At 39.4% G+C, this 12,020-nt stretch overlaps 1 protein-coding gene across 1 annotated transcript; it reads right to left on the bottom strand.

The window, feature by feature from the left end:
* Positions 1-8,770: 8,770 nt before the first annotated feature.
* Positions 8,771-10,769, bottom strand: LOC104433887 (flavonoid 3',5'-hydroxylase 2). Its single transcript, XM_010046779.3, has 3 exons — positions 10,106-10,769; positions 9,747-9,988; positions 8,771-9,639 (listed from the first exon to the last, which is right to left on the bottom strand). The coding sequence occupies exons 1-3, from the start codon at positions 10,767-10,769 to the stop codon at positions 9,007-9,009; spliced, it is 1,539 nt and encodes a 512-aa protein (XP_010045081.1). The 3' UTR covers positions 8,771-9,006.
* Positions 10,770-12,020: the final 1,251 nt, after the last annotated feature.

Below are 12,020 nucleotides of genomic sequence, written 5' to 3'. Positions count from 1 at the left end.
ACGAACTTGTTCCATAAACATCAAGCCTTTATCCTGAGCCATTATACCCCCTGTGAATACCATCTGCATCTAGTTGTGTTCAAGAATTTGTGTCCAGAGATTTGTAGAGGTGGCAAGTAGATGTGTCAAACCCTCTTTTTCTAACTATAATTCACTGCTTTGCAATCTAAAAAAACGGGGATTTATCCTGGTTATACAGAACAAACAACCCAGATTATCTAAAATCTATTTGTACAGTTGAAAAGAAGAAAGATGAAGTCTGGAGCGTTTCTAGGTTATGCAGTATGTTGGCCTTCCATATTGTTTCCTGAAGTATCAATTTGATTACTTGAGATCCTATGATTTCCTGCTGGCATAAAAGTTTCGGTTCTCTCTGCCTTAAATCTCTTCGTTTTTTCTTTCTTTCAGTTCTTTTTCAGAACGAAACCTTCATTTTCATTTGCAGCTTACCGTAGCAGCAGAGTTCCCAAGCTCTTTTGTCTGTGTGTTTCTTCTTTTTCTTTCTGGCTTTCTTTTTCCTCTTGTTGAGTCAGGGTTTCTCGTCTGCTTACGTAAAGCTATGTCGTTCCTTGGCATTCTCTGTCTGCATCGAAGCCACCGCCATCAGCGATGGAAATGGAGGATACAAGAAGTCGTCTGGTTTAATGTCCGACAGAAACATGGTTTCAAGTACGCAGAAAGTGTTTACTGTGGCCCTCGTGTGTATACATCTCTTGTTACTTGTTAGTTATCTACACGTATGATTCGAGTTTTTCGTTGGCTAGAACCCTTTTGATGACGTTAAAAAAATGATAATAATGGATCAAATTGTCCCGACAGAAACCAAAGCCAGGTCAATCCATTGAATGGTCGGTGCTGGTCCTGGTAACGCGATGTTCACTCGAGATAAGTGAAAGGCTAGTGCTCGACAAGCTCAGAGTGGATTTAGGCCCAGTTGTTTTGTAGAAAATATCACATTTTTTAAAATTGTTTTTGGGGAAGTCATTCTCAAGAAAATAATCATATTTTTCGATATTCGGTTGAAATTTGAAAATGGAGTGAAAAATATTTTCATTGCTCAATATTTGATTTGATTTTTTGGGAAAATTGCAAAAAAATAAAAAAATCGGTTTTTAATTTTTAATCGAACAAAAAAAGTTTATTTTTATTTTTATTTTTCTTCTCCTTCCTCCTTCTTCCTCTGCCGTCGTCGTGTGCTTCGGTGATGGCTGATTGCCTGACGACCAATCAAGACCTAATTCGTATATGTGGTCGGGAGATTCTTAAGTGCTCCGAAAGATCAAGGTCAAGCTTTTACCCAATTAATGACAGAAACACGAAGCGGTACTTCTTGCCATTAATTTCATAGTATTTCGTGATTGATCAGGGTGTAGCGATGCAGGGCGCAACACGAGACCGAGCAAAACACATTAATTAGCAAGTAGCATGGGGGAATATTTCGGCCGGCCGTCTTTCTTGCGACCCCATTCTGACGATGTACGACAAAAGGCCAGCTCGAATTCAATGGGCTTGTCCCTGAGGCCATCTTTTGTCGTCGCAGCCCGTCGAGAGGATTTATATATAATTCGACGGGCCCAATTCATTTGAGCTCGACCCCATCATAATTATAATTCGACGAGATCGAGGAGGCCTCCCGGAAGGCTCACGGCGAGTAAGCCATCCAGGCGATTCGTGCTTGCACGTGCCGGGGAAAGAGGCTGGATGTTTGTCCTTCATTGATTTAGCATCGTTGCTTCCCGCGTACGAGAGCCCCATTTCGTTTTTTTATCGAAGCCCATGTAATCCGGGTTCAAGTTTTGATACGACGACTCAAGACACTATGTTGCTTTTGGGATTTCTCGGGCCTCGTAATTTACGTTTTTCTCTTTTTTCTTTGCTTACAAACGCGCAAGATAAAAATATAGAGTAGTTGCTATAGTGCACCTTCATCTATCAATCTAAATATTTCATTATACCACGAAACTCTGCATCGAAATTCAATTCAATCAACAGACATATTTGAATTTTAAACGTATCGACGTGAGACGATGCCGACTCTTTGATGGAAAATTCATAAGGGAATACACGATCCTGACGCCTGCCTTTGTCTTTTTTCAATCGAAACACGCTCTAGTTTTCTTTACTAATTTAATTATATAATAATATCCAACTTATTAAATCAAGCCGTTCTAGGAGTTTGTCACGTCAATTTTGTAAATTAACTTCTACTATTTTGTGTAAGTTATTCGTAAAATACCTCTTGACGTGATAGCTTACGAGATATTATTATTATTAGTATTAGGATGGGACATGTTAACATTGAGTCGTTCAATATGTAAGATTAATCAGGAAATGCTTTAGGATTTGGTTGAGCTCATGGGATCTTTTCCTTGACTTGGTTTCGCTCGATTGAAGCATGGAGAGGGAAATAAAATAATAGCGGAAAAAGCCATCCGCTCCATATTCAAGTGGAAGGTCGAAGAAACCATACCAACTTCAAACTTGCAAAAGTCGGCCCAGGTGGCATCCCGTCTCTCATGGCACGATTTGATTTGATCGCTCGAGTGGGGTTCGTCGATGGGGACACTGTTATCTTGGTCGTGTTTAGGTTTTTCTTCCAATCTTTTATTTAATCAAAAAATTACACAAATAAACTCTAAACTTTGATTCAATTAGCAACATGCTTTGTGAAATTTACTACAATGTATAATGTCGTCATTTAACTTTTAATTTATTCGACGTAACCCTTGAACTTTAGTTACATGTCCAATTTAGTTTCTAAAATATGTGTAAAGTTCAATGTTGTCCTTGAACTTGAAAACAAAAATGAAGAATAATATTTAACAATTTCATATAATATGGAGACCAAATTAAACATTTACCAAAAGTTCAATGATCACATCTAACAAATTAAAAATTGAAAGATGGTATTATGCATTAAGTTACGGTTCAGGGATTACATTAAACAAATTAAGAGTTCATGAATGACATTGCATATTAAGTCAAACTTTAAAAATCATTTATATAATTATCTCTTCTTCTTTTTTAATTATTGTTTTAGGCAAAAATGACATGTTGGATCCTTGAATAGTCTTTCTTTATCTTTTAACGAGACCATTGTAATTTTTAAGGGATTCCGCTCAATATGTCAAATCATTTGATTTTTCCAGATTTCACAACTCCTCGATAATGATACTGTTATTTTCTTAAGAGCCTCGGTGTGATGAGGAGACTCTAGCGATTACGATTTACAACCAATTTGCCTATTGAGCATGAGTATAAATATTGTCTCCCTTTGGAAGAAACTAAGTGATTACTTAGCGGTACGTTGACCCACAAAAGCAAGTTCTTAAAATGCTTCATTTTGATCGTTTGAACCCTAGGATAAATGTGATGTAAAACTCTCAGAGGGTACTCAAAGGGTATTCATTCATCTTGGGGAAAATAAAGATAGAAGGGGACTTAGATTGTGAGGCGTGCTAATATCGACACATTAAAATAAAAAACGTATCCTAACAGCCTGTCATCCTTGTATATCAAACAAATAGGTGTCGGAAGCTCTCATAGGATTAAAAACCTCAGTCTTATTGTGGTTACCTCTTAACCAAACACCGATGATCCAAGACCTGTCGATTTGATATGCAGGATTAGTATGCTACATGAATGTGATTCTAATTTTAACGTACTGGTGTCTGCTGGCCTTGCACCTTCAATTCCCCCATTATTTTTTTTCCCCAAAATAAGGGAATACCTTATAGCAGTTTTACATCCCGTTCCCCACGGTCTAGGTGAGAACCAAGATTTGAGGACATATTTGGGTTCAAGATTCTCAAATAGTCTTTTGTTTTCCTTTAACCAGACCATTGTAATTGGTAAGGGATTCCACGTAATATGTCAAATCATTTGATTTTTTCGGATTTCGTACTCCTTGACAATGATACTTCTCTTTTCTTAAGAGTTCTTGTGCGATGATTAGACCCTAGCGGTTACGAATTAATGACCTGTTTGCTTTTCGTGCATGACGATAAATTCTGCCTCCCTCTGGGGGGAAACTAAAATGACTGCTCAGAAGAATATTGACCTACAAGACTTGCAAAGATGATGGGATAGGTGGGATACCTAGTCCATCAAATTTGAGTTTTTTAAGTGTTGCATGACAAATTGTAATCACGGAACTAATTTTTTGGGTATTTACTTTTGACATTGTCAATTCGAAATAATCTTACACTTTTACTTGAATTTTCTACTTTTGTTTCACTTTTTAAGTATGAATATATTGAACAATTGAAATTTTTAAAACCATGCACGAGTGTGTAGCCCTTTTAAAGACAGGCGCTTCAAATAACCAAGGAACTTTCTTTTTTGTGAAAAAGGATTAGGATAATATGTTATTTTGATGGATAAGTAGGTAAAACATTTTATTTTCTCCAAATAAGTTATTCCCAAATAGGCTGATTAATCTCATTAATGGAGAAAAACCCAAAAGATCTATAACATATTATATGGTTTTCAATTTAGTTTTAAACCTTTTAATTTGACTAATCTAGTCATAAACCTTTTTTATGATTGACTAATTAGCTCTTCTAACCAAATTTGGCTAGCAATTGCTGCCATAGACATTAACCATCTTACATAATATGATTGATGCTAACATAAATGATTCTTTTACATACTATTCTAAGTTTTTTATAATTTTTTTGAATTTTTCTTTCCTTTCTTGTTTATTTCCCTTTTCCGCCTCCAATCATTGGGCTTTGGCAATGGCAAGCGACTAGCCATAGGTGAGGGTTGACCTTGTTGGCCTCCATTGAGGCTCGCTAGATCTCACCCAATCCAGCAAGCCTGATCCTCATCGGCCATGTCAATCAAAAGAGGAAGAAGAGGAAAATAATTCTAAACATAGAATGAAAAGAAAAGAAAATATAAATTTATAAAAAAAAAATGTAAAAGACCGTCTAAGTTAACGACTTCGTGTCACGTAAGAGAGCCTACGTCCGCATCAACGATTATCAATCAGGATTAGTCGAAAATATTACATTAATAAATAATTAAAATATAATTTTAGAACTTATCTTATATATATAAAAAATAAATTTATGATTTTTTTTTTAATAGTTCTCCTCTCATTAATTGGCAGATGTATTCTTTTCGGTTGAACCTTTAAGTCATGGGGAGCAAGGTAGTGGTCCTCACGCATTAAGGAATCGGGGGTTCGTGCAGATTCCTTCTAGGATTCGCACGTCCTTGCAACGGAGGAGTGACCGTCCTTCGTCACGTGGCCTTTTCGCTTCCTACAGAACGTCTGTGACAAGCCAACAAAAACGAGGAGGAGGTGGGTCATCCATAGTAAATAGCAGAGTGATCTGACATTGCACGAGATGTCCTATATTTCAACCAGATCATTTTGTCTAAAAGAGAAAAAAAAAAAAATTAAGATTAATTTATTGAAAAACCTTAAATAATTGTATTTATGACATATTTATTCTCAACTAATTTTTTTATCACAAAAAATTATAGATTAATACATAGATAACGTATTTACCTCAAATTAATATTTTAGCAGTAAAAACCCAAATTAATATACTCAGTGACAACTTCTGTCGATTTTTACTATCAAATTTGTTGACATTGATGATACATGGTGACATGGTAAGTTCATGTGGAAATCCATAGAATTATCATGGAAAAAATCCCAAATTTTTCATAGGTATATTGTTAAATTCATTACAAGTGTACGGTTAAATTTGTTAATGGTGCACCAATTTGAGATTTTTCGTAATATTTACCATATAAATTTTAATGTGAACTTGCCACGTTACCATATCGGGTCATTATGTGTCATTTAGGTTAGTAAATTTAATGATAAAATTTGATGAAAGCTATCGGAGTATAAATTTACCATAAGTACGAAATTGCTCTATTGATTGCGATGATTTCATGCCTGTCTTGGTAATGTGATGTTCACCTAAGATTAGTGAGAGGCTAGCGTGCGACAAACTTAGAGTGGACTTTAAGATTGCGGAAGTATGGCAGAAAGTTGTTATCCCAGTTCCGAAGACACGAGCCATCTAATCGGGCTGTTGCTTGTGCTAGCTAGCTTTAAAAAGCGGTTCCATCAACTTTAGTATATTGAAGTACGGTTGAGTTTGGTACGCTTTTCCTTTTTAATCTTGCGAACACAAAATGGTCTTAGTAGAAACGTGGCTGCTCCATGACCCGATTCATGTCTGCAGTCGGAAAATTCTTCGGTGTTCACGAAATATAATGTCAAACGTTTGCACAACTAAGCCGAAACCTGAAATGGTACATCTTCTTCTTGATTTCATAGTACTTAGTACTTCGTGATTGGTTAGGGTGTAGCGATGTGGTGCAACACGAGACCAAGCAAAACACATTAGCAGGAGCAAGATTTTAGGCAGCCGTCTTCCTCGTGATCCCAATTTAACGAGGGGCTGGTCCTTGGGGACCGTCTTTTGTTGTCGCAGCCCATCGAGAGGATTTATATATAATTCGATAGGCTGGTAACGGTTGCTTGCTCCCGACTCACTTGAGCTCGACCCCGTCATACATAGATCCATGAGGTCGGGGCCTCCGTGAGGGTCACGGCGTGGAAGCCATCCAGGCGATTCGTGCTTGCACGGGTCGGGAAAGAGGCAAGATGTTTGTCCTTTATTGATTAAGTATCGTTGCTTCCCGCGTACGAGATCCCCATTTCGTTCCTAATTGAAGCAGATGTAGTAATCCGGGTTCAAGTTCTGATACGACGACTCCAGACCATTCGTCACTTTCGGCATTTCTCGGATCTCGTAATTTACGTGTTTCTCTTTTTCCTTTGCTTGCGAACGTGCAAGATAAAGATATACCTTCATCCATCAATCTCAATATTTTATTATACCACAAAACTCTATGTCGAAATTCAATTCAATCGACCGACATATTTGAATTTTATGCATATCGACGTGAGACAATGCCGACTCTTCGATGGAGAATTCATGCATGGACTCGGTGTCAATGTAATGAGGGGATACACGATCTTGATGCCTACCTTTGTCTTCTTTCAATCAAAACATGCTCTAGTTTTCTTTACTAATTTAAATGCGTAATAATATCACAACTTATAAAATCAACCAGGTCATATATTCGACCGTTCCAAAAGTTTGCTATCTCAATTTTGTGAATTAACTTTTACTATTTCGTGTAATTTATTCGGTAAAATACCTCTCGACATGATAGCTTACGAGATATTTATCATCATCATTATTATTATTAAGATGGGACACGTTAACATTGAGCCGTTCGATATGTATGATTAATCAGGAAATGCTTTAGAATTAGGTTGAGCTTATGGGATCTTTTCCTTTACTTGGTTTCCCTCGATAGAACCATAGAAGCATGGTCCTTCGTCGCGTGACGGTCCCCTCCCGTGGAGGTATCGAGGGAAGTAGTACGAGCCCTAGGGGCCCCGCCCGGGGGGATGTGGGGTTGGTCATTCATCGCAATAGCAGAGTGACTTGACATTGCAGGAGATGTCCGGCCTCCTACTATATTTCAATTAAACCATACCGTTTGAAAGAGCCAAAAAAAAATCAGGATTAATGTCACGAAGAAAAAACTCAAATCGGTATACTTATGACAAATATATCTTAAACTAAATCCAAAACTGGTATATCCATGATAAATTTACTCTATATTGAATTCTGTTTAATTTTAACATTAAATTTGATTACATGGATGATACGTGGTGACGTGGTAAGTCCATAAGGTTTTAATGCCATGACAAATCTCAAATTTATCGCAAGTGTTACAATTTTAGGTTTTTCATGATATTTACCCTATGGGTTTCCACGTAAACTTGCTATATCACCATGTGCCATCTAGGTCAACAAATTTAATGATAAAATAATAAATTTTTCATAAGTATACTAATTTGAGATTTTTAATGTCAAAAAATTAGTTTTAAGTAAATTTCTCATAGGTGTATTGATTTAAGATTTTTTGTGGTAAAAAAATTAATTTAGGATGAATTTGTCATTGAAATACCAATTAGGGGTTTTTGATAATTAAAAATTAGTTTGAGGTAAATTTGTCACAGATTTACTTATTTGAGATTTTCTTATGATATTAACCCTTAAAATTATGTGTCACGAGATTAGTAAATAATTGCAATACCACTTTTACATGGTAAAAGTACCAAAAAGGTCATAAATATATTGCATTGGTACAAATTCAGTCATAAACCTTTTAATTTGACCAATTTAGTACAAAATAATTTCACATTAGTATTAATTCAATTTTAAAATTTGAAATTAGATCAATTTAGTCATAAATCTTTTTATATCTGTATCAATTAATTCAATTCGGCCAAGTTTGGCTAGTTGGCACTGATGTGAATAGTCGGCCGATTGGTCGGACGTTAAATGGCAATTTTTAAATTTTTTTAATTTTTTTATTAAATTTTTTATTTTTATTTTTTTCCTTCTTCATCCTCCTTGGACTTTCCTCGTAGTAGCCGGCTAGGCTTGCTAGCCATTGGGCGAGGGCCATAAAGCCCTCATTGGCCACCAACCAACGTCTACATTAGTACCGACCAGCCAAAATTAGCTAGATAAACTGAATTGGTATTAACGTGAAAAGGTTTATGACTAAATTAGTCCAATTGAAAGATTTAGGACTAAATTGATCCAATTGAAAAGTTTAAGACTGAATTGGTACCAATACAATAGATTTAAAACTTTTAGTACTTTTCCCCTTTTACATTGCTAGAGATCTTCCATTACAACATGTATAAATATAATCAAAGAGAAGCACACACGTATATATAACACTTAAGTTCATATTATCACAACCACATAAAAACACCGAATTATTCAAATACATAATAAAGAGAACACACGAGAGGAGCAAGGAGTTACACCACATTCGTTATAGACCCCATCTAGCGGCCCATCGCATCACGAGTCTTAAGAGTTCTCCCAATACTAAAATAACGTCGCATTCTCGTAGTGGAAAAGCTTTCCGCAGAAAGCTTTAAGGTACAAATGCGCTAACGGAAAGCCGTGGGGTGACGACGGCCGACAAGGGTACGGCCTTTTGCAACGCCAGGCCGAACGCCTCGTCCATGTTCAGCTCCTCCATGCCGTTCGGCAGCTTCCAGTCGAACGAGTGGACCAACGTCCCCAGTATGTACTCGACCAGCACGATCCCCATCCTCGTCCCAGCGCAGATCCTCCGCCCGGCCCCGAACGGGATCAGCTCAAAGTCATTCCCACGCGGGTCAATTTTCGCGTTCCTGCCGCTCAGGAACCGCTCCGGGGTGAAGTCAAGAGGGTTCTCCCACACGTCTGGGTCCCGCCCGATCGCCCATATGTTCACGCTCAGCCTTGTGTCCTTGGGGATGTAGTAGCCGTTCACTTGGCAGGCCTCGGTCGAGACCCTCGGTAGGTTTAGCGGTGTCGATGGATGTTTTCGGAAGCTCTCCTTGCAAATGGCCTGCAAGTACGGAAGCTTCGGGAGGTCGGATTCCTCGAGGCGTCGGTGCCGCCCGATGATTCGGTCCATCTCTTCGTGGGCTCGCTTGAGGATGCTGGGGTTCTTCAACATCTCGGCCAGCGACCACTCGATTATGCTCGATGAAGTATCGGTGCCTGCAGTGAACAAATTCTAGGAAAAGAGATAACGAGATCAGTACCTATTAACGTCACAAGTTAATGAACGAGCCAAAAATCATCATGACAGATTTTGTTCAATCCACTTAGACATGTATATACCAAGAGAAGAGCCTTAATGTTGGTCAAGCTAAGCTTCTCGCCCCCAGAGTTATCTCGGTTGGCCATGACGACGTCGAGAAAATCTGGGTTTCCTTTACGCTCGTGAGCAGTTGCCGAGTGTTGCTCGATCATCTTCGTCAACAGCACGTCGAACTTCTTGTGCAAGCGCTTCATTCCGCCTTCAATCCCTTGTAAGTCCATCCACGCAATTGATGGGATGAAGTCGCCGATGTTAAAGAACCCTACATCACGTAAGGAAATTAGGTAACCTTCGTGTGTCATAGATTCGAGCATTAGAAGCTTGCGCGATAGCTAAGTGTATTCGTGTTTTTGTCTCGAATGTTCGTTGAATGCTATACCTGCGCTTGTCATTAGCTCTACCACCATGTCTTTGAATTCATTAGACTCGGAGCCCTTCGTCACGAACACCCTTCGGCTCAAAATGACTTGCCCTATCATGTTCGCCATGGCATAGGTCAACATCTCCGGCACCACCACCGGCTCGCCTCGCTTGCTGCACTCGCACATGGCTTGAAGCATGTACCCTAGCTCGGACGTTCGGACGCGAGCCCAGTCCTCGAGGGCCTTCCCTCCGAGCATGTGCAAATTACTCAGCTTCCTAAGTAACTTCCACCTCGGGCCATAGTCAGCGAAGACCATGTCCTGCGCGTCATAGGCCAAGTGGGTCGCGCCCGCATTCGGGGGCCTGTTGGAGAAGTTGATGTCTAGGGTTTTCAAGAAAGCCCGGGCGGCGTCAGGGGTCGACGCCACGACCATGCCGCACGTGCCCATTTTCAGGTACATCACCGGCCCATACTTCTTGGCCATTTTGGCCAGCGCTACATGGGGCATGTTCCCCAAGAGAGGGATGGCGCCGATGACCGGCCACCCTTTCGGGCCAGGCGGGAGCTTAAAGGAGTTCAAGCGAAGCAGGAGAGAGCTGACAAAGAATCGGGTAATGAGGAAGAGGAGAGCCGCGGAGGCGATCTCTCGGAGCAGGACTTTGTCGGCGAGAATCGCCATCTATGCGCTGCAAGTGCTGGGATACGATCCAATATTTAGTGAAGAGCGCGGGCGCTTCTTCCTCTGTTACATGCTGCATGTTATATAGACCGATGAAAACGCATGTACGATCTGGGTAGCTCGAATGCAACGGGGCACGAGATTTCCCACCAAACCCCGGCGCGCCGATTTTGTAGGTAAGGTTTTGAAGGGACACCAATGGTTTCGCCTCGAGCTCTTCGATATCTACCATTCTCCTCGTCGCGGCACATGATACCAAATGATGTCTATGCTGGCAAGATACATGGTCACACATGATTTGATGGCAGAAAAAGTAAAAATTTTGCGGAGAAGAGTGGAGATTTGAGATTTTTCATGAATTGTATGGTGCAGCACTTGGTGTCCATCCATCTCTAATCCTCACTCTAGGCATCTCCATTTATCAAATTTCACAGAACTTGTGTCTTTCCTTTTTTTGGTCGGTCTTGTCAATGAATATTCCGGCAACTAGTTAAGTTTTATAAAAGTAGAAATAACATGTAGGGCTTTTATTTGAAACGCTCACAATCACCGCATAAAGAAAATCATGATCGAAAGAAAATTCAACTCAATTTTAAATTGAGAGCGGGGTAGCTTAGAATGGATAGGGTTAAAATTAGGCAATGACAAAAAAAGAAGTGCACAGTTGGTTAGCTAAGATTTATGATGGGAAAAGAAAAAGAAAGTTCTAAACTTATTAAACTAACTTCGGTCATTTTTAACTAGATTAATTTAGTCCTAAAATTTTTCACATTATTGAGAGCTCTTTGAAATTTGAAAGCACATGTAAGGCTTTTATTTGATATGCTTTCAATTACCACATAAACAAAAAGAAAAAAAGCCATGAAAAATCCCGAACTTTGCCCAAAGTGACACATTTATCCTAAACTTTTTTTTGTAACGTGAAAACTTTGAACTTTGCCAACCGTGACACATTTACCCAAAACCTTTTTTTGTAATACAAAAACCCTGAGTTTTGTTATGTGACACATTTACCCCAAAATTATATGACATTTTGGTCTTTTCATTTTTTTAAAAAAATTCTTTTTCTTTTCCGGGAAGGGAAGTCGGCGTCCGGCAAGGGCTGCCCTCACCGATGTCGGGCGAGGGTCACCCTCGTCGGCGTTGGGCTAGGGCCGCCCTTGCTTGTGTTGGGTGAGAGTGTCCCTGCCCTTGCTCGTCGCCGGCGAGGGTAGCCCTCGCTTGCGTCGGGCGAGGGTGTCCCTGCCCTCG

The sequence above is a fragment of the Eucalyptus grandis genome, chromosome 2, assembly GCF_016545825.1.
Source record: "Eucalyptus grandis isolate ANBG69807.140 chromosome 2, ASM1654582v1, whole genome shotgun sequence".
Classification (NCBI taxonomy): domain Eukaryota; kingdom Viridiplantae; phylum Streptophyta; class Magnoliopsida; order Myrtales; family Myrtaceae; genus Eucalyptus; species Eucalyptus grandis.
The sequence above is the reverse complement of the archived record's forward strand: the minus strand, read 5'-3'. Positions and strand labels throughout refer to the sequence as shown.

Excerpts from the sequence above, each read along its gene's own strand:
- LOC104433887 (XM_010046779.3), bottom strand. The coding sequence starts at position 10,769 with ATGGCGATTCTCGCCGACAAAGTCCTGCTCCGAGAGATCGCCTCCGCG. Across the intron at positions 9,989-10,105 it reads AGAGCTAATGACAAGCGCAG|GGTTCTTTAACATCGGCGAC; the intron begins GTATAGCATTCA and ends TACGTGATGTAG. Across the intron at positions 9,640-9,746 it reads ACATTAAGGCTCTTCTCTTG|AATTTGTTCACTGCAGGCAC; the intron begins GTATATACATGT and ends CTCTTTTCCTAG.